General features: G+C 35.6%; 2 protein-coding genes and 1 long non-coding RNA gene across 4 annotated transcripts; 1 reads left to right on the forward strand and 2 right to left on the reverse strand.

Annotated features, from left to right (window-relative positions):
* The first annotated feature begins 11778 nt into the window (after positions 1–11778).
* On the forward strand, positions 11779–12393 carry LOC111410186. The gene is made up of 2 exons (XR_002705622.1): positions 11779–11948; positions 12225–12393. It is a non-coding gene; the product is annotated as an uncharacterized LOC111410186 (long non-coding RNA).
* A 4476-nt stretch (positions 12394–16869) lies between these two features.
* Positions 16870–18379, reverse strand: LOC111410188 (putative disease resistance protein RGA3). Of its 2 annotated transcripts, none has more exons than XM_023040421.1 (3): positions 18122–18379; positions 17279–17727; positions 16870–17150 (listed from the first exon to the last, which is right to left on the reverse strand). In XM_023040421.1, exons 1-2 carry the CDS (start codon positions 18353–18355, stop codon positions 17284–17286), a joined length of 678 nt encoding a protein of 225 aa, XP_022896189.1. In that variant the 5' UTR covers positions 18356–18379; the 3' UTR covers positions 16870–17150; positions 17279–17283. The 2 variants fall into 2 exon arrangements, with proteins under 2 accessions (XP_022896189.1, XP_022896188.1); XM_023040420.1 differs by having other exon boundaries at positions 17255–17727.
* On the reverse strand, positions 18376–21810 carry LOC111410187 (putative disease resistance protein RGA3). The gene is made up of 2 exons (XM_023040419.1): positions 19155–21810; positions 18376–18828 (listed from the first exon to the last, which is right to left on the reverse strand). Exons 1-2 carry the CDS (start codon positions 21643–21645, stop codon positions 18740–18742), a joined length of 2580 nt encoding a protein of 859 aa, XP_022896187.1. The 5' UTR covers positions 21646–21810; the 3' UTR covers positions 18376–18739.
* Between the last annotated feature and the right edge of the window lie 327 nt (positions 21811–22137).

Genomic DNA, 22137 nt, shown 5'->3' on the forward strand with positions numbered 1-22137 from the left:
TATGTTGTGTTACACCTCACTGTGAGTCTCTCAACCATTTGTTGGATGGCAGCGACCTGGCAAAATTTCTTTGGAATCAGATATCGACGACAACAGGCATCACTAACACTCCATCTTTGGGTTGGAGACAAAGAATGAGTTTCTGGTTCTCCAAGGCATCAAAAACGTCCTAAGTAGGCATGATTATTGGCTTTTCTCCTGTTCTGATTTTCTGGGCGATTTGGACAGCAAGGTGCAGAAAAAAGATGGAAGGTGTGGACATTAAGTATGATCAAATTTGGGCTTCAGTGAAGTGGTGGTTGGGTGAACTATGTGCCAATGCGGCTAAGGTATCTAGACTATCTTTGTCCGATTGTATTGCACTAAGAACTTTGGGAATCCAAATCAGAAAACTACATAATAAAGTCACTAAATTTGTCCATTGGATACCTCCTCTCCCTACTTGGGTTAAATTAAACATTGATGGATGTTGCATAAGAAATCCTGGTAATTGTGGTGGAGGTGGAGTACTGATCAGGGCGAATAATGGGGAGTTCATCTATGCTTTTCACACTTTATATGGTCACGGTACTAACACATGGGCGGAGCTAAAAGCTATTTTGGAAGGCATCCACATATGTGTAGAACGAAATTTCCCAAAGATTATAATCGAAAGTGATTCTCAAGTCGTTGTGAACTGTTTCTCAATAAACGATGTACAGGATGGAAATTTTGGAAAGCATGGGAGGAGATAAATGATCTCATGATCAAAAGAGAAGTGGTGTTCAGACATGTTTTTCGGGAAGCAAATCAAGTTGCAGACGTATTATCTAAAATAGGTGGAAATGGAAGCACGACAACATTTCTTGATATGGCAGATCTTCCTGGGGCCGTTACCAAGTTATTTATATCAAACAGAAATCATTTTCCATAGGTACGACGTTAATAAAAGTTTGTCTTTTAAGTCTATCTGTAATGTGGAGTTTGTATTCATGGTATTCCTCCGCCATATGTGGGCTGATCTATAAAATCTGGAGTTTATTTAAAAAAAAAAGAATGGGAAAATGAGAATATTAAGTATATGTGAGATGGAGATAAGAAGTAAAAGGCTGTTAGATATTTTTTCAAATGGAATAGGTAATAAAACGTAAACCAATAAAGCAAAATTGTAAGAACTGTTAGGTATTTTAGTGATGCCCAAACAACTCCCTAGGCAATGATGAAAAATCGAGACCCGTTCGTCTCATAGGCTTTAAGCCCAGGATTGAAATATGTATTAAAGATCCACACCACAATTGTAGTAACCCAATTAAGTTGGGTATTTAGAGGGAATCGGCCCATTAGGGCTAGGTGCTCAATACCTAATTAAAAGATGGACTTGGTAGTTAGAGATATACACTATCCCTAACTTTTGGTAACCTACCTTATTCAAATTGATACCCATCTTCGAAGATTTTATTAGAATAACTAGGAAATTCGTTTTTCTACTTGACCTACATATAATTGACCTTTAAACCTATGTAAACACACCAACAACCCTGGAAAATAGTCCCTGTGCTTTGTGCCTTTGAAAACCTTTTTGCTTTGTGCCTTGAAACTATTTTTCTTTGCCTTTGTGTGCCCTAATACTTGGTGTATATCTTGAACTCCGAAAATCTATTGTTGGTGTTACCTTTGTGGTGTTGGATCGAAGTTTCTGAGCCTAAGAAAAGGAGGAATTATTACTTCTTTGTTCTTGCATCTATTTCTTCACTTTCTTGATTGTTTTGATTGATTCTTGTTTATTAATTGAGTTTATCACTTACTTGTTGATTTGTTCACTTGTAGGAGACATTTAATACTCACAAATTTGGTATCAGAGCTGGTGGAATCGAAGAAAACAGATCAGAATCGAAGAAAACAGATCAGAAACGCAATCTGCCCAGATTTTTTCAAAAAAAAAATCTGAACCTGTAAATTCGATTTCTGGACAAACCAGAAGTCGTTTGGAGAAACGGAGACGGGATTTGGGACGTGCAGACGGAGGAGATTCAGGACCACCGGCGCGTTGGTCAACGCCGATGGCTCGTGAGGGCCACGTGCTCTGATTCCGGGGAAGGTCCCTTCTGACAGAATCTTTATTTTGTCATTTCTAACACTCCTGTGCTGTTAGTTTTCGATTTCAGGTACTGTAGAAAAAGTTGGATGATTTTGCCCTTGGTGGATTGCCGGTCGAAACTTTTGAATATTTACTGAATTACTTTAGGCCAAGATTGTGGCCCTAAAGCAGTAAATTCGCATCTCTTCAATTTACGGACCTCAGAAGTGGTCCGCTCTGGTAAATTGGCTGAAACCTTTACATTATTGCACTAGCAGATCATCGTGTGGGGTGATCACATAGGTTTGGGGGTTGCCATTGCTTGGTAACCATTGTTTGTTGCTAGAACCTAGGATTACCTATTTAATTTCTAAGTAAAATTATTTGTTTATCGTTTTTAGCTTAATTTGTTGAACGTTGTTGCGTTATCTTATATCATTTTAGAATTGTACCCGAGCCGCCTATTCTAGTTTCTTCCCTTGACCTAAGAACTTGATTCTCACAGAATCGTGGGGTTCTAGAATAGAGTATTACTGTGAAACCATAGGAATCTTGTTACTCTGTGTAATCTGTGTGACCTGTGACTTTTACAAGTTTGAATTTGTGTTCTGTGCATTTTTGGGTAAGATGTCGACACATCACTTTGAATTAGGTATCTTTAATGGTAAAGGAGATTTTTCTATTTGGCAACAAAAAATGAAAGGTATTCTTGTTCAACAAAAAGTTTCAAAAGCTATTGATAATTCTTTTTATGAAACCTTGACTGCTGAAGAAAAAGAAAACTTGGATGAATTGGAATACACTTCTATTATTTTACACTTGTCTTATACAGTTTTAAGAAAAGTTGGTAAGTTAAAAACTACCAAAGAACTTTGGGAAAAATTGTAGGAACTTTATGTGTCAAGGTCCACTCCAAACAAACTTTTTCTACTCGAAAGCTTTTTTAGTTTCAAAATTGATTCTTCAAAAGACCTTGATGACAATTTGGATGTTTTCAATAAACTTGTGCAATACATCACTAACTGTGGTGAAAAAGTATCTGAAAAATATAAGGCTATCATTTTGTTGAATGCTATTCCTGACACTTATAGAGATGTTAAAAATGCTATTAAGTACGGGAAAGATACTTTAACACCTGAAATTGTTATAGACTCGTTAAGAAGTAAAGATATGGAAATGCGAGCCGAGAGAGTCGAGAGAAAAAGTGGTGAGGTCCATATGATGAGAGGTAGGTCTCAGTCTAGGACTCGTGATAACCAAAGAGGATATGCATCTGGTGGTAAAAAGAGAAATAGGAGTCTATCTAGGCCAAAAGGTAAACCTAAAGGTAGGAAATGTTATAGGTGCGGTAAAACTGGACATTTCATTAAAGATTGTTATGTTGAGAAAAACAAACAAAATGAAAAGGTTGTTGATGAGGCCAATGTTGTTACTTCTTCTGATAAATGCTGTGAAGTATATGTGTTATTGAACTCTAAACCTACTGAAGTAAATCTGACTATGAAATCACACGTGCATGAATGGATACTTGATTCTGGTGCATCATTCCATGTTTCATCACATAAAGCTTGGTTTGAAAATTTGCAAGAGTCTGAAAGTGGTCATGCTATTTTATGCAATAATGATGCATATAAAATTGTTGGAATTGGTGATATCACGTTAAAATTTGACACTGGCTATGTACTTAAATTATATGGAGTCAGATATATTCTTGAAATGGCTAGGAATCTTATTTCGGTAGGAGCATTAGAAACCGATGGTTTTTCTAGTAAAATTGGAAACAATATGTTGAAAATGATTAAGGGTTCGCTTGTCACATGTAAAGGTATTAAAAGAAACGGTATTTATGTGACCAATGCTGAAATTGTTAAAGATTCTATTTCCTCTATAAATTTGACCAACACTGATGATACACACAAGTGGCACAATAGATTAGCTCACATAAGTATTAAAGGACTTAAACTGCTAAATGATAAAGGTGTATTTGGAAAAGACTGTGTGTCTAATATGCCTTTCTGTGACCACTGTGTGCTTGGAAAACATCATAAGTTATCTTTCTCATCTGGCATGCATAAAACTGCTAAAGTTTTGGAATACATTCATACAGATTTATGGGGGCCTGCTACTAATCCTACTATGGGTGGTAATATATTTTTTTTGTCCATAATTGATGATTACTCTCGTAGAGTATGGGTTTATTTGTCAAAGGATAAAACTGAAACCTTTAATGTTTTCAAAATATGGAAATTGCAAGTTGAAACTCAAACTGGCAAAATGGTAAAATATCTAAGAACTGATAATGGCCTAGAATTCTGTAATAAAGATTTTGATGATATGTGTGAAAAATGTGGAATTACTAGACATAGAACTGTTTCTTATACACCTCAACAGAACCGGGTGGCTGAACGTATGAATCGTACTTCACTTGACAAAGTTAGATGTATGATGTTGAGTTCTGGTATTCCTAAATCGTTTTGGGGTGAAGCTGTTGTAACTACATGTTATTTGATTAATATGACACCTTCTACTGCATTAAATGGTGATACTCCGTATGAAAAATGGTATGGTAAATGTGCTGACTATACTATGTTGAAAACTTTTGGCTGTGCTGCTTTCTCTCATCAAAATGAGGGAAAACTAGAACCTAGAGCTAGGAAATGTATTTTCTTAGGACACCCCAAAGGAGTTAAAGGGTATAGGCTTTGGGATAGAAGTCAACCTGGAGTTAAGATCATCGTAAGTCGTGATGTTACATTTAATGAGTCTGATATGTCGTGCCTTAAATCAGAGAATGACAGTTTGAGAGAAAAACAGTAAGAAAACACTAGTGACGAATCCCGAGAGGATCTAAGATCTTTAAGTGTTAGAACCCCCACCACCTCAATTGAGGTGGAGCATCAAAATCCTGAATTAGAAGACAGCCAGAATGAAAATACTAAGAGAGATGAGATTGTAGAGGAATATCAAGAAGAACAAAAACCTTTATCTGGTTATCAGTTAGCTAGAGACAGAGTTAGGAGAACACATAGGGTGCCTCAAAGATTAGAGTCTGATTTTGAGCTTGCTTATACTAGTTATGAAGAATTAGTTGATAGGGAACCAAACATGTATGAAGAAGCCTTGAGGAGTGAACAATCTGAGAATTGGGTAAAAGCGATGAAAGAAGAGATAAATTCCCTCGATAAAAATCAAACATGGGAGTTAGTCCCAAGACCTAAAGACAAGTCTATTGTTGGGTGCAAATGGGTTTTTAAGGTTAAGGAGGGAATTACCAAAGGAGACGATTTAAGGTTTAAGGCTAGACTTGTGGCCAAAGGTTACACACAAAAGGAAGGGATAGATTATAATGAGATCTTTTCTCCAGTTGTTAAGTATACCACAATTAGGACTATGATTGCATTAGTTGCGCATTTTAATTAGGAACTTGAACAACTTGATGTTAAAACTGCTTTTCTGCATGGTGAATTTGATGAAAAGATTTTTATGGATCAACCTAAGGGTTTTGAAAACAAACAAAAACCTAATCATGTGTGTTTTCTAAAACGCTCTCTATATGGTTTAAAAAAATCTCCTAGACAGTGGTACAAACGTTTTGATTCGTTTGTTCAAACAATTGGTTTTAAAAGGAGTGAATTTGATCATTGCTTGTACTATCAAGGCAGTATGAATAATAACTATGTGTTTCTGTTGCTATACATGGATGATATACTTTTGATTGGTCCTAACTTAAAGTTGTTAAACAGTATAAAAACTACTTTGAGTAATGAATTTGATATGAAAGACCTAGGTAATGCTAAAATGATCTTAGGCATGGAGATTAAAAGAGATAGGTCAAATTCATTGTTGCTTTTGCATCAGGCTCCATACATTATGAAAATTTTGAAAAAGTTTGGCATGATTGAATGTAAACCTGTTTCTTTACCTTTGGGCAATCACTTTGTGTTATCTAAGGAACAATCACCTGCTAATGAAGAGGAAGAGGAATATATGAAAAATGTTCCATATTCGAATGCCATCGGTTCTGTGATGTATTTAATGGTGTGTACTAGATCTGATTTAGCTTTTACTGTTAGTACACTTAGCAGGTATATGTCAAACCCTGGTCCCACGCATTGGGAAGCTTTGAAATGGTTGTTTAAATGTTTGAAAGGAACATGCAATGTTGGTTTAGTATTGAAGGAGTAAAATTGAAAGGCTTTACTGATGCTGATTATGCTGGTGATAGAGATAATAGGAAATCTACATCTTCCTATGTATTTACTTTGTGTGAATCATGTATTAGCTGGAAATCACAACTTCAACATGTTGCATTATCTACTACTGAATCTGAATATATTGCTGCTACTAAAGCCTTTAAAGAATCTATGTGGTTTAAAGGTATGTTAAATGAACTAGGTGTTCTTGATAATGACGTGACAATATATTCTGATAGTCAATCTGCTATTCACTTATGCAAAAATCCTGTCTTTCATGAACGTACTAAACATATAGATGTTAAATTGCATTTTATTAGAGATATGGTTTCTCAAGAACTGGTAAAACTTGAGAAAATCCTTTCAGAGTACAATCCTACAGATATGGGAACTAAAGTGCTCCCATTGGTAAAGTTTAGAAGTTGCCTTGATCTTCTAAATATCGGTACAAACTTGTAAGTCTCTTTACTTAAGCTATTTGTTATCTTATCTGACTTGCAGGTTGTTCTGGCATCAAGGTGGAGGTTGTTAGGTATTTTAGTGATGCTCAAACAACCCCCTAGGCAATGATGAAAAACTGAGACCCGTTCGTCTCATAGGTTTTAAGCCCGAGATTGAAATATGTATTAAAGATCCACACCACAATTGTAGTAACCCAATTAAGTTGGGTATTTAGAGGGAATCGGCCCATTAGGGCTAGGTGCTCAATACCTAATTAAAAGATGGACTTGGTAGTTAGAGATATACACTATCCCTAACTTTTGGTAACCTACCTTATTCAAATTGATACCCATCTTTGAAGATTTTATTGGAATATCTAGGAAATTCGTTTTTCTACTTGACCTACATATAATTGACCTCTAAACCTATGTAAACACACCAACAACCCTAGAAAATAGTCCCTGTGCTTTGTGCCTTTGAAAACCTTCTTGCTTTGTGCCTTGAAGCTATTTTTCTTTGCCTTTGTGTGCCCTAATACTTAGTGTATATCTTGGACTCCGAAAATCTATTGTTGGTGTTACCTTTGTGGTGTTGGATCGAAGTTTCTGAGCCTAAGAAAAGGAGGAATTATTACTTCTTTGTTCTTGCATCTATTTCTTCACTTTCTTGATTGTTTTGATTGATTCTTGTTTATTAATTGAGTTTATCACTTACTTGTTGATTTGTTCACTTGTAGGAGACATTTGATACTCACAAGAACGTTTGCTTCAAAACATTAAATATTTCAAAGCACACAAAATAGTTATTAAGAATATGCATACCAGACCACCATAAACGTAACCAACTGCAATTCCAGTTGGTATACACATGTAAAATGCTCCCAGCCAAAATGTTTTCTGACAAAAGAGAAGACCACATCAAAATGTAATAAAATTCATGTACGAAAGATAAGATAGAAGATATATGAGCCTCAGAGCAGGAAATGAGCAAATTGTAACATGGAAGAAAAGCACATGATTACTCCAATCTCAATTTCCACAAGTTTAGAGAAATAAAATTAGCACTTGGCACAAGTCAAAGCATAATGTACACTGTGATAGATAACAACTATCTCATTAGTCATCACTACTCCATGCCTGCTATTTCCGTAAAATACTTGCATCATTCCAGATCCCAAAAGTATAATGAGAGAATCCGCTCTTATAATCATACTAAGATGAACATACATGTCAATGTTCAATTGTGACCCTGTGAGTTTCACCAACCTACATGCCTTGAGGAAATTATGCTTTACTATAAAGAAATGTGTATAATTCAAATAATTTCAAACAAGCCTTGCTGAAACAAGTGCATAAAGTTAAAAGACAATATCATGTGAATCGAAGGGTGAATCTTATATGATGTATCATTGCATGAAACAACAAACCTTAGCAGGTGGGGCATTATCATCGATGAATGGAGCTGCAAGACTTATAAAAGAAGCCTCGCCAACACCCACTAGCCTAATAAAACAAGCCAAATAAAAAAAATCACAAAATAATAAAAAATAAAAAAACAAAAATGGCAAACCTTTGAGTAATTAAGAGAATTTTACTCACATGCGAAAAATTGCAATGGACCAAAAGTTTTTTGAAAAACCACAACCAGCAGTAGCAATGGTCCAGACTGACAAACCAACTCCAATAAACCTAAATGGATTGACTCTACAAAATTCAAGTACACGAACTATAATAAGCTAGCTGCAGACAGGTAGAAGAACATTCTGTTAGACACAGTAGCTCTTTCAAAATTGACATCCTATTGATTTTATAAGAACATTGAAAAGATTGAGAAACCAAATCTCACATGACATGCAATGTTTCTGAAAATATATTCATGCTACATTTTGGAGAATTCAAATACTTCCCATAGATGTAGGAAAGAACTCAACAGTGAATGCTTGATAGAACATAATTCATTGACATTTTATTTTACTGCAATGACGCTGTTGTGACATCAATAACATCACAAATAACATTAAAATACACCAAAGAAAATGTAATAGCATAATTTGTTCTTGTATCATTTTGACAGGAAAACTCCATCCAATTCATGCAGCATTGATTCTACTTCTTGACAACCATTTCACATTTTCTTCATACCACACAAATATCATTTTCTGATTTAATACTTTCCTGACACATCACCATCTTCTCATGCAGAGTGTTCAAATTTTATCAAACCTATAATGGGAGTGAGCAAGAATCACACCATAAAGTGACTACCTCTTTGTTAGAGACGCAAACATTGGGGAAGCCACGAGGAGTCCAACCATGAAAGTAGATGATAAAACTCCATCCTTAAAATTATTTAGGTCAAAATCACCCCTGCGTAGAAAGAGGCTTATGAAACGACGCAAAGTATATACGGATTTATTCATTTGGTAGTTAGTCTAAATGTACATTCTTGGAGTAGTAGTATGGGTATTGTTATATGAGCATCAACACATTCTCCCACAGCATTGCAGAACCTCATATGGCAAGGGGTTAAACAACTAAAAAGACATTTTCCAATTAGAAATGAACCATTTACAGTCTATCACTCTTGAGGTGTTATTTGTTTTCTTGTTTTTCTTTCTGTTTTCTCTTGCTCTTTTAATATTGAGAGGATGAATGTAGTTTTCTCTCTGCATTACATGGCGTAGATTTGAATCCTTACCCTATGTTTGGTTGGAGTGAAAAGTGGGAATGAAGTAGAGGTAAAAGAAATGGATTGCATTAAATCCCCTTTTATTTACATCCTACACGATTTTAGAGATTTAGGTTCTTTTGCAATGTGTAAAATAGGCCATATGGAGAGAAAGGATGGTATAAAAATCTTCGGGATGACAATTAAGAATTCGTAAAAAAGAAAAAGAAAAAATTCAGGGTTATGGGTTAGATAAAGCAAGGAGATGCTCCATTAAAAGAAATAGTGACCAAATGTTGACATTGAACTTACTGAATTCCAGTGCCTGGTGAGCATTTAATATTTTTTGTGCAAGTTTTGCGGCTTCCATTAACGCCATTGCTAGCTATTGCTCCACGGTCCAAGTAATTTATTAGGTTAATTACACAAAATATAACAAGCAACCTGCCAGAAAAAGCAAGTTAGAATCAAATTAACAGAAATGTTTAATGGCAAGACAGTAGATTCCATATTAAACAAACAACCGCCACTTCTACAACTCAAAACAATTCCATTTCATCAATGGAATTATATAAGAACCGAATTTCAAGATTCATTAAAAAGCAAATGTATTAATTATTGTCATCCTTCACCATCACCTAATTTCAAAATTTATTAGTAGTCAAAAACCTTAGCCATTGTTGTAACATCCCGAAATTTTTGAATAAAAAATTATTTATTCTATGCATTATATTTTACTATTTTAAAAGTTGAGGGACTAAGTCAAAATATATTTTAAATTCTTTATTTTGGGTCAAATATGTGAACTTTGATAGAGTTGTGATAAGTATATCAATGTTGAGCTCATTATGTAGCTCGTATTAAATAATGCATATTGGACTCAAGAAATAATTATTTTGAATAAGTTATCTCCATGTTATTGAGGTTGAAAGATTTGCCTAAATTTATAATTAATTAGATTATTACTCATTTTAAATCCTTCCATCCCACGTGAGCTAATTGTTGGAGAAAGAGAGATGTATTTCTTAATTTATCATGACTTGATGGAGAGAGAAATAGCCTTCCTTTTAGAGTTGAATGATTTATTAGGTACAATGTAGGGCAATTTTCTTGTCATAGTACAATGGTAGGTTGTTAAAGATGAGGTAATTTTATTTTAAATAGATTTATTTGCTTTGACTTTAGATCCAACCATGTGTGTGTAGAGATGAATGGGTTATATTTTGATAAAGATAAATCTGGAATTGATCAGGTTATTTAAGATGATTGGCTGGTAATTTAGATTAGTTTTGATAGTTGATTAGGATAAATGTTAGTCGTTAATATTAATCCTAAGTAAATAAGTTAATTGTTATATTATTATATATATAAAAAAGGAAAGATAAAAGAATGAAATAGGATTTTGAAATCATATTGGGGTCTAATAATTAGATATTTATAGATCAAGATTTAATATATCAATATTTAGCTTATTGGATAGATCATATTAAATCATGAATTTTAGGCTCAAGAGAAAGTTGATTCGGATAATCTAAGCTTAAGAGATGGAAAGTTGATTCGGATAATCTAAGTTTAAGAGATTGACGTTTAAAGGAATCAATATTTATTAGTATTTTATTGGTAATTACCACCTAGCTATCCACGTGTCCTTTGTAGAGAATTCTTTACTTTGATTTTGAATTGTATGTGTGTAGTAGACACGTGAATGGTAGATAAGGTAAATCATTTTAATATTGAGTAATGCTATTCATCATCATGATGATGCATTATCGGTGATGTGGCATAATACATGAAGTGGTGGGATTGGGTAGTTTAATTAATATGAGAGAGAAAAAGAGGAGATAGAAAAAAAACTATCCAATCCCACCACTTCATATAAGATGTCACATCACCTATGATATATAATCATGACGATGAAAAGCATTATGGGAACTAACATGGTGGTTAGCCATGTGTAGATTTCCATTTTCCTATTAGGATAAAAAACTAATTGTAATGCAATTAAAACTCCAAGTTGTTGTTATCTAATGGAATCATAATAGTAGAAAATTTCAGAATTTATGTTGTGCTGGGCTAGAATAGTAAATCAAATGAAGTCTTTCAGCAGTGCTCAACTTTGGTGATAATCAGTAAAATAATATTTTTGCTGAAATCAAGTAAGGGTTGAGGAATATTTTATTGGAGTCCTCCTTACCCATATTTACACGTGTACATGCATAAACCAACCCTCTATCACGTTATTTGTTTGAGATAGAAACAAAAGTGCAATACAAATCCAATAAATCTTTTTAGTTGATTAAGATAAAGATTAATTGTGCAGTGTCCCACTTTTCCAAAAAGCCTACACTATAAATACCCTATAAATACCCCACTATGTTCAAAAAGGTATTAACCACAAAATATGAAGAGAGAGAGAGAGAGAGAATCAAAGAGAGAAAGAAAATAGAATGCACTGCACGGCAGAAAAACGTAGGAGAGAAAAGAGAGAGAGTAATATTGGAAATAAAGTTTTCATACAACAAATATTTTAATCACATGTTTTTCAATGCCGAGAAAATATTTTGAACGTATATTCAGATTTTTCAAACGAGGTAAGATACATACGTACAAGTTGTTTTCGTTTCTATATACTTTTATATGTAATTAAATATGCATGGATTGGTAGTGGATCTTCGGGTTCTATAAAAAGATAAATGAAATCCTACGGGATTATAGAGGACCTAAGATGAGTGTGTCGCTTGGTCACCGATATACTCTATAAGGGAAGAACGGTATAAAGTGTAGATTTTATTGTTATATATCTGCCTATGAAAATTGCACGTATCTTATTGGATATTTTTAAATACTCAGCCTTACAATTTTTACAGGTTAGATCGGGTCAATTGGAACTATGACGAATTGGTGACGCGGGTTGCCAAGTGGATCAAAGGAAAAGAAAAAAAAATAAGTTTGTCGTTTTTAAATTTACCAATCAGTTTAGTTTTGTTCAAAAATTGTTATTTGAATATGTTAAGAGTTTATGTTTATGTTTAGATACGATTTTCATGTTTTCAAATAAAAACTTTATAAATGTTGTAGTTATTTGTTTATTAAAGAATCTTTATTTTTATAGTTCTGCATTTAAAAGAGGGAAAAGTGAATTTTTCGTAACGTTCCGGTGTTTATAAAAATTTTGGGGCGTTACAATTGTCATCCTTCAATCACCCAACACGTATAACAAATTTTCCCAACAACCTATTACATATATTTCCTTAAGAATATGTGGTGAGTCGTATGAATCAAGAATACACAAGTGATATAAACATTTTCAAACACACATTTCCTCGGAGAAAAGTAAATGCGCAAACCTATTTCCCCAGATACTCTATTTAACAATAAAAACCAACAAATTCCTGGTTACCCAAGTGGTAAAAATACGCCCAAGATTCGAACTTTTTCCATTCCTTACACTAAAGTTCTTGAAATAATCAAGAACCCAATAATATAACCCATATATACTGAAATACATTTATATATATACCAAAAAAGATAACCTTATGGGAGTGAACCAAGAAGGTTTGGGAGCTGATACTGGAGATGGGACTGGATCGACATCCATGCTTTTCACTTTCCCCACAGAACCCGTTCCAGGGGGAGGTCTTGGGGTTAGGTGGCTCGCCACTGGCTGCGGGGGCAGTGGCAGTGGCTGTTCCTCTCCCATTAACACTGGAATTTTGGTTGGAGCAAACTGAATATTTGAATGGGTAATTATATCACTACAAATTTTAATAAGCACACCACAATTTTCTTATTTATTTATATATCCCTAAGTAAAATTACATAATTAGAATTGTAATATACTTTTTAATTAAATAAATTATTGTTACACCACAAATACTAAAACCTTCTTTCCTTCTTTCTTTAATTTTCCTTAACATCTCTCAAGCAATTTTTTTTTTTTAAACAAAACATAATCGTCCATTTCTCAATAATGAAACAGAAAGGAGAAACAACAACTCCTTTCCTCTGATAATTGTGTGGCAGCTTGCTGGTACCTGTTCGACTCGGATGGATTGTATGTGAATTCTGAAGTATCAAGCCCATACTCTTCCCTCATTCATGTGCTCCAAGCATCACTCCTACTTGGAAGATGATCAAGAGTAACAGTAACAGGCACGCCTGTGGCGGTAACTGTTGGCCAATTATTGATCAAAGGTTGCCGGATCAATTGCCTGGGGCCACTAATATACTCATCATCACTATCACAATTTAAGTCTGTAAACAAAGTATTGAAACCAACTTGTTCCATCTTTTCCTAATAGTAAACCCTGCTGAGAATTTGAAAATTAAGGTATAAATAAAAATCTTCTCCAATTCTGATCATTTCACTTTTGCAGATCTTCAAAGGGTGAAAGTTACATGGAGGAACTCACTCGCGCATGGGATTCTTAAGATATCTTGTGTGAGCACTGGGTGCATGCCAATAATTAAGAGGTAAGACAGAACATTTAGGCTAACTGATCCAGCCCCTGAGCACCGCCCTGAAGGAGAGTTTATCAGAGAAATTTCTCTTCCAACACGTATTCCTGAAGATGCCAAATTAGAAGCATATGGTGACTCTACTGGGACTATGCTCGAGATTCTTGTGCCCAAACATCGTGTTGGACCAGAAAAGGATGAGCTTCGTGTGTGCCTTCGCCCATCTCCATGGAGTGAACAGACATACGTTGATTTAACTGAAGCATTGGTTTAAAAGGAAGGAATTGCAAATATTAGGGTACGTTTGATTACATTTATTTTTCATGAAAAATATCAATTTTTCACCCAAATTTTTATTCGGAGTGTTTGATTGCTATTTTTTTCCATGGAAAACATTTTCCAACTATTGAAAATATGCTTAATTTTTCTTGTTTTTAAGGAAAATATTTTCCTTGGATGGAGGTGGTTTTTATTTTCCTCAAAACAAGAAAAAAATTTTCTTTTCTAAGTTATATTTTCTATGTCAATCAAACACACTTTTAGTGATAAGCACACCACAATTTTCATTTTTTTATTGTTTTTATTGAATTAGGAGTATAATTGTAAATTTATTGTGGTGTATATATTAAAAATATATTTTAATTGTAATGTGATTATAATGTGGTGTAATAATTAAATTTTGTAGTGGTAATATAATTACCCTATTTGAATTCACCGCGTCAGGTTCCACTTGTGTTTTACTTTTGTGGACTCTAATGATTTTTCCCTTTATAATGGGGATCTGGCTTGGGATTGTTAAGATTTGTTCAACAGATTGCAACAAATTTTACCAAAGATCTTTGGATGTATATCCTGTAGATTCTTTAATTATCTCCATAAAGAAATAAATTGAGGAATTTTTTTATTTTTTTTTTTAAAGTGTAACGTTTTAAAGTTTAAACCAATGTGTATACAACAGAGATATATATATGGACTTTGCTACATGTACATTGCGAGGTACATAGGGGTGTCCATTATGAACACTGTAATGTACAACAAGAATTATCATATATAGTTATACTAAAATTGAAAATTGGATGGTTTGGTTGGCAACGTATTCGTCTAAATGTAATCATGTCATGCAATACAACATGATCAAATTATACACAACTATTGATTGATAGATGGATTGATGTACTTCATTTACTAATTTATGGAGGAGGAATCATTATATTAAGATATGCTTATTTAAAAAGATGGATGATTGTCAACGTCACCAGAATGCTAAAAGGGGCAACTGATTCGTGTCAATTCGACTAAATACATATTTTAAACTCAAGCTCAATACGGTTTCATGTTTTTATATTTTATTACTTATAGCCTGTTTGAGTCACATTATAATGACAATGAGAATGAGAAATAGAGCCATTATGGACCCCACACCAGAGATAGAAATTCAAAAATGGTGACTTGATGTGATGGATAACGATCATATTTTTCATTTTTAATGAGGTAAAAATGTGGCACAGGAGCTTAGTTAAAAACATGTTATACTTATCTGCAGCAGAGAGCAACAAATTTCCATCACAAATCTTGCCTTTGCTAGCTTTCCCTTTGAAGGCATGTCTAGGGCGCCTAGCCCAACTTGGACATGCCACGTGTCCTCAATTGTGGATCTAGGATCTTGATGTTGAAGGGTAAAAAGTTTAGAAGACAAAATTTGCATACGTATTAAAATAATTTTAAGTTTTCTACTAATTATAAAAAAATATTAAATGTTGCTGGATGGATCGCCACCCCTGCCCCCTAGCTTTGCCCTTGCATGTCCCGTAGTCAGGCATGGCACAACCTGACTATCGGAAACAAGCTGACCAATCACCCATGTTAGGTCATGTTGAAATGGATATTTAGTCCAAATGTAAACAATTCGGTATATTTTGACACCCAATAATACTAATAATAGAATTAGAATTAAATATTAATTTGTATAAACAAAGATGATATCAAACATTATTTCTAAACGTCTCATATTAGCCCATTTTAAATCTTACACCTCGACAGTTCAATCATTAGAACGAGTAGATTTCATATTAAACCCCTGTTTGAGCCACATTATAATGAGAATGAGAATGAGAAATAGAGCCGTTATGAGCTCCACACCAGAGATAGAAATTCAAAAATGGTGATTTGATGTGATGGATAACGGTCATATTTTTCATTTTAATGAAGTAAAAATGGGGCTCAAACAGGGGCTAACTATCAAGTGTCGTGCCTACTCATTTTACAGCTCCAATATTCAATCATTAGATCAGGTAATTTCATACTAACTCTTCGGCCTATGTGCATGACTAACTTAAATTTAAGCCTTCTTTTGCATGTATTCATTGATCAGTTATCACTTGACAAATTTAATATCAGAAAGCCAAATCTCTCATTAACAATGGTTTAAAGCACCATTCACAGCAGCAGCTAAGTGGAAAAAAGGCCGTTAATTTGTGTTGTTGAAACTGGACATCATGAAAGTGTTGGGTTGTATTGTATGTCAGTGAAGTAAGCCGTCTAACCATATTTTCCCGTTTGGGCTTCATTTTTCCAAATTCATTTTTAACTACACATTTTTCCATAAAATAATGTTACACATAAATCCAAAACTTTTTCTTATTTTTAACCACAATTCTCCAAAAAATCACTATTTACATTTTCCTACAAAATTTCATTTTAATGGAGTCCAAACAGGGGTATGTTATGCTTAGTCTGTTGAGCTACCACAGTGAAGGGAAGGAAAACTAAACCGATGCATCTATAAGGCAAAATGTCGTGTTGCTTGTGCATTTATACCTGAACTGCAGTCTACAAAAAGTAAAGCTTACCTTAGGGAGGGCTTAAACGTGACCTCCCATTCGCATAACAACACAAACCCAATAGGGCAAAAAAAAGGAAAAAACTAAAAAATCATCAAGGCAGGACCTAACACAAGTGGAGATAATCACATAGAAAAGTATACCGAAACTAACGTGGGCCCTTGACGAAAAATCATTCAGTGGAAGCTCCCAACACTCTTTTTTTTCCCTTTTTATGTTTTTCCGACTTCTTGGCCTAAGGGCTAAGGCCATAGCCCATAGCACCAAATTGAGTACTAGATTCAACAATCATCATAAGAACGCAGATAAGAAACAGAGCGGTACTTTGCATCAGATAAACAACAGAAGGAACCAGCATTGAAGTTGCAGAAGCATGCTTTTACATAGCTGTAATTTGGCTATCTCCGTCGCTTCAAGTTAAGACATTATTTCAACAGTTCAGGCATTTCAAGAAAGACATTAAAGCCAAGTGACCTTAATTTGCAAAAGAGACACCTGTTGAAAACATAAAAGGATTTCAGATATTTGATGAGAGAAACATTCTCGAGTGATTATAGGAACATAAGAAGCATACAGAATGGTAAAGCTAGAAAATTTACTTTTCAAGCCAAGAGGCTGGTAACCTGAATTACTGGCTCAGCTTCTGAGATGAGAAGATATATTTATGCGGGACATGAGAAACTTTCCACCAATCTTCACCTCTATCTCCCTGGCAACAACTTTGGAGATCGGGGCAGTCTTGAATAGACAGTTGCTGGAGTTTTGTCAGGTGTCGAAAAGCAACAGGCAAAGATTTTATATTAGGGCATTCTGATATTGCTAGAGTTCTCAAGGGCAAACATTCTATCAGAGGGCGGTATATGATGGCCAAACTTAAAAGGGAGGTAAGGTGCTCTAAACTATCTGGCAAACCAGCTAGATTTGGACGGTACATAATGTTTAAGTGTTTGAGAGCTATAAGATATTGAAGTCCAACTGATACGGAACTCAGTCTACTGCAGTTCTCAATTGACAAGATCTGAAGAGATATCAAACCTCCAATTGGATTCTCTGGAAGAGTTTCAATACTGTGTATTACAATTTATTGAATGAAAAACTTCGATTGAGCTCCATAAAAAGAGAAAGAAGAATTAAAATTGGACACTCCATTAGGAGGAACATAACACTCCACGAAGGAGGACAAACATCTCCATAAGGAGGAAGAAATCTCCATGAAAGGAGAACATGAAACCTCAAGGGATTGGAATATCACATTACAATAGACAAAAAATGTAGACACGGTGCCTTATTTATAGAGAAAAATAGCTAGGGTAATTAACTAACTAATCATCTAACTAAACAACTAAACATGCTGAAGACAACCGTTCTGTTGAGATAGAATCTGGAGGAATCTGCTGGAAGCTTCTGGATGCTGCTGGAAGAGTGAGCAGGAGAAATCTGGTTGCACGTGTAATCTTAACACTGCGGCAGTCACTGATTTCGAAACACTCCAAAGCATTGAGGTTTTCAAATCCTTCTGGCAGCAAGGAGAGTTGTTCACACCATTGAATGTTCAGGGATTTAAGGGAAGTCAGGCATCTGAAACCTGAACCAAGGAGCTGAAGTGTCTGGCAAGATTTGATCTTCAAGCTCGTGAGGAGACAATTATTTCTGAGGAAATTTTCTGGTAGAGATGACAAATCATCAAAACTCTCAATCATTAGGGTTGAAAACAAGGTAGTGCAACAGAAAAATTGTAGCAAAGAATTTTATTTCAATTGAAGAAAAGCAAAGGAATTTTGTTTTCGATTGATGGAGTTAATATGGAACCCGGAATCTCTCCAAAGAACCAATTAACAATGGAAACGGAGTTTGGAATCTCTCCAATGCACCCTTTCTTGGAATCTTTCCAAGGAACCACAAGGTTCTATCAACCAAAACAACTTGAATTACAGACTCCTCTACCAGACTATTTATTCTTGAATATCTAAGAAATGGCTAACTAATAAATGCATAAATCTAGGAAAGATAATAATAAAATAAAACAACTAGATAATAAAAAGGCAAAACAAATTCAAATCTAATTATCCCTAGAATGTTGGCCACTAAAGTCCCAGCAAGTCAAGCCACCAAAGTCCCAGCAGGTCAGGTCTTGTCTCCTCTTCCAGCACGGCTCTTCTTCCAGCGCTCATACCTGGAATATTTGCATCACAAGGTTAATTCTTCTATTCTATTTAATATGATTGAACGACTACTCTGCATCTCTAAGTGCTTTACGGAGAGACAATGGGAGTGATTTTAAATCAAGTTTTGGACAATTTCTGATGACTAATTTGCTCAGTTGTGGAAATATTTCTGTGTCATTCGGGCAATCCCACCCTTGCAACCTTGGAAAGTCTCTTATAAATAGTTCTTGCAGTGATGGAAATGATGTAACACCCTCACCATAGAACTCAGGGCGAATACACACAATCTTGTCCATTCCTACCACGCGCAGTGTTCTAAGATATGGAAGATTACCATGAATTGGTAGCTGCTCGCATCCTCGGCAATTGATCAACACCATCTCAGTAAGGTTCGGAAGAGTCCAGCATGGAAACTCGATTCCAGGATAACCAACTATGAATATTTTCTTCAAATTTTTATGTGGTTGGAGGCACACCAAAACTTTCCCGGGCAAGTCCGTATCAGTATAAGAAGCACGTGTTTCAGGCTCCTCTGACGGCCCTGGTGCTTGGTTATTTCTTTCTTGGGGTCTGGCTATGTTGGCTTCTAAAGCAGGATTCATGATGCGATCTACTGCTTCATTGCCCCAACAAAGTCCTAATGACTCCAGATACTCGTTATTCATCAAAGGCTTCGATTCCACTTCTTCAACACGATGAACTCGCTCCAAGTGCTTGATTTTTAGTTCCCCTCGAAGTTTCAAAGGTTCCAGATCTGATATGGGTGCTGGACACGAACAAGAATAAGACTCTGCAGCAAAAAATTCAAGCACGCCAGTCACTGAAAATGAGTCAACTGACCCATCTCCCAGATATGATGGGTGTGGTTGATACAAGCAAGCATTACATCTATGCCCAACAACATATATTGGCAGCGTCTGAAGTTTAGATAACGATCCGATGCCTACGGGCATCTCCTGCAGAGCTTCACATCCGCTGACGATGAGATGCTTCAAGCCGGTAATTCCAGTCAAATTAGGCAACGATCTAAGATTGTAGCAACCGAATAAATTCAATGTCAGTAAAGAGCAGAGGGAAGATATTTCTGAAGGTAAATCATAGAAATGATTGTTGGACAGATCAAGGTGTTTCAACAATGGCAGGTAATTCATTGAAGGCAGCTGCACTAGGCATCCACTTAGATCCAGCATCCTCAAGTAAGGAAAATGTTTAATGATGTGGGAACAATCTTCCAGAGCTCCACCTTCTGAGAACACAAGAAGAGTACGCAAATGTTTTACCCGAAGAAGGTCATTTAGAATGGGGGACGATATATGCTTAGATACAATTGATGCATGACGAACTTGATCAAGACTGTTTCCTGCACGTCTGTTTTCTGATACTAAACATTCATTTTCTGTAAGAGATTGGGCAAGACTGTGAAAATGTTCATTTATCTTGTACCTTCTTATGACTCCACCTTCATATTCCATGACATCTTCGAACACGGACATCCAGACCAACTCATTGAAATACTCATCCCCAATTTCTTCTAGTGCCTTGCTTCCACCATCCGGAAGAATTAGGCCTAGTGCAATCCACATAGGGATTAATTTCTCCCTCTTGATTTCGTAATTCTTCGGAAATATTGAGCAGAATGCAAAGCAATGTTTGAGATGCGGCGGCAAATGCATGTAACTTACCAGTAGGACAGGAAAAATTTCATCTTTGTAATCCCTCAAATTCCAAAGATTACTATTCTGCACATATAACCACTCCTCCTCCTTTCTCTTGAGGCGCATGCGACCACCAAGAATTTTTGCAGCCAAAGGCACACCTCCACATTTCCGCATTAGTTCTTTCCCAATTGCTTGAAGTTTTAGATACTCCTCTTCTTCTGTTCGAGTAAAAAAAGCACGCTCTGTGAATATTTTCCAGCAATCATCATTAGACAAACCCTTCAAGCGATATGCTGTATCTCGATTGCCTATAACCAATGCAGCTTTTTGACTGCGGGTCGTGACAAGTATTTTGCTTCCATCAACTCCACACTTGAACAGTGGCATCAGTTGTTCCCAATCACCGTGAGCTTCATTCCAAACATCATCGAGCACGAGAAGATATTTCTTTTCTTTTAGTGATTTCAACATTTGAGAGTGCAGACCGTCCAAGTCCATTAAATCACATTTCTTTCCAGTTGATTTCTCAATTACTTCTTTAATTATTCTTTTGGCATTAAAATCTTGCGATACAAAAACCCAAATTCTTAAATCACCGAAATGTTTCTTTACCTCATCGTCATTATAGATGAACTGAGCAAGAGTGGTTTTTCCAATGCCTGGAGGACCAACTATTGATATCACAGATGTAGTTCCTCCACCGACTAATAACATATCTACTATCTTCCTTTTGTCCTCCTCCCTTCCATAAACCTCAGGTCCAATAACAAAAGAGCTAGTTTCCTTCTTTTCAAATTGCTTATTCGCAATATTTCTTTCTTTTAAGTGTAAGCTGAGCCCTTCCTCTGCTGCCTTTTCTAAATCTTGAAGAATGACAATTAGGTTTTTGGTGAGTCCCTCATGCATACAGTTAAATCTGAATTCTTCAAGCAAGTCCTCTACTTTGGAGGCTGCATCTTTGAGCTGAGAAAGCCAAGTTCTAACAGCTTTATCGGTAATTTGCCGCTCTTCTGCATCCTCGATGACACCTTGGACCCTTGGCAGTATTCTTTGCAGCTTGTTCAGCCGGTCTTTGGCATGCCAAATATCATCAATCCTTCGAAAAACAGGCTCCGATAGCTTGTCAATTATAACTTGTAAAAATGGAGGCACAACGATGCTTGCCATCTTCAAGCTTGGTGCTTGATCAATTTTGAGACGAAAAAGATATTGTGAACAACAGATTATTTTTCTCAGTTTCAGCAAGTCAATAATTTGCAGGTTGCAACTTTTTCCAGAGAAGATAGCAAAAACAGGCCAAAAAGTGGAGCAAGTGGCCCCCAAACAGCCAAATCCAAAAGTCGAGTCTGGAAATTTCCTTCTAGTACGGATCTGTTTGTACCAAAATTTTTCTTCATTTTATGACTTTTCCGACCGTTGAAGCCGACACCGTGGGCCCCTGTACGTCAATTTCGCTCAGATTTCGGCCCATCATCTTTGAAAATGGGTGCATATGAGGAAATAAACGTGAGCATGTGATGGCCACCTAACAGTCAAACGCTTCCAGTCAAAGGCTGCCACTGCTATCTGCCAATATGTCAATATTCCACATTAAGACCCTGTCACGACATGTCAGAACATAAATCATGCTACAGTATTGAATTTGTGACCCAAATTAGG

The sequence above is a fragment of the Olea europaea genome, chromosome 15, assembly GCF_002742605.1.
Source record: "Olea europaea var. sylvestris chromosome 15, O_europaea_v1, whole genome shotgun sequence".
Lineage (NCBI taxonomy): Eukaryota > Viridiplantae > Streptophyta > Magnoliopsida > Lamiales > Oleaceae > Olea > Olea europaea.

Coding starts and splice junctions, on each gene's coding strand:
- LOC111410188 (XM_023040421.1), bottom strand. CDS start 18,355: ATGATTGAGAGTTTTGATGATTTGTCATCTCTACCAGAAAATTTCCTC. Junction 17,728..18,121: donor GTTTCGAAATCAGTGACTGC/CGCAGTGTTAAG, acceptor TAAATTGTAATA/CACAGTATTGAAACTCTTCC.
- LOC111410187 (XM_023040419.1), bottom strand. CDS start 21,645: ATGGCAAGCATCGTTGTGCCTCCATTTTTACAAGTTATAATTGACAAG. Junction 18,829..19,154: donor CGAGCAGCTACCAATTCATG/GTAATCTTCCAT, acceptor CAAATATTCCAG/GTATGAGCGCTGGAAGAAGA.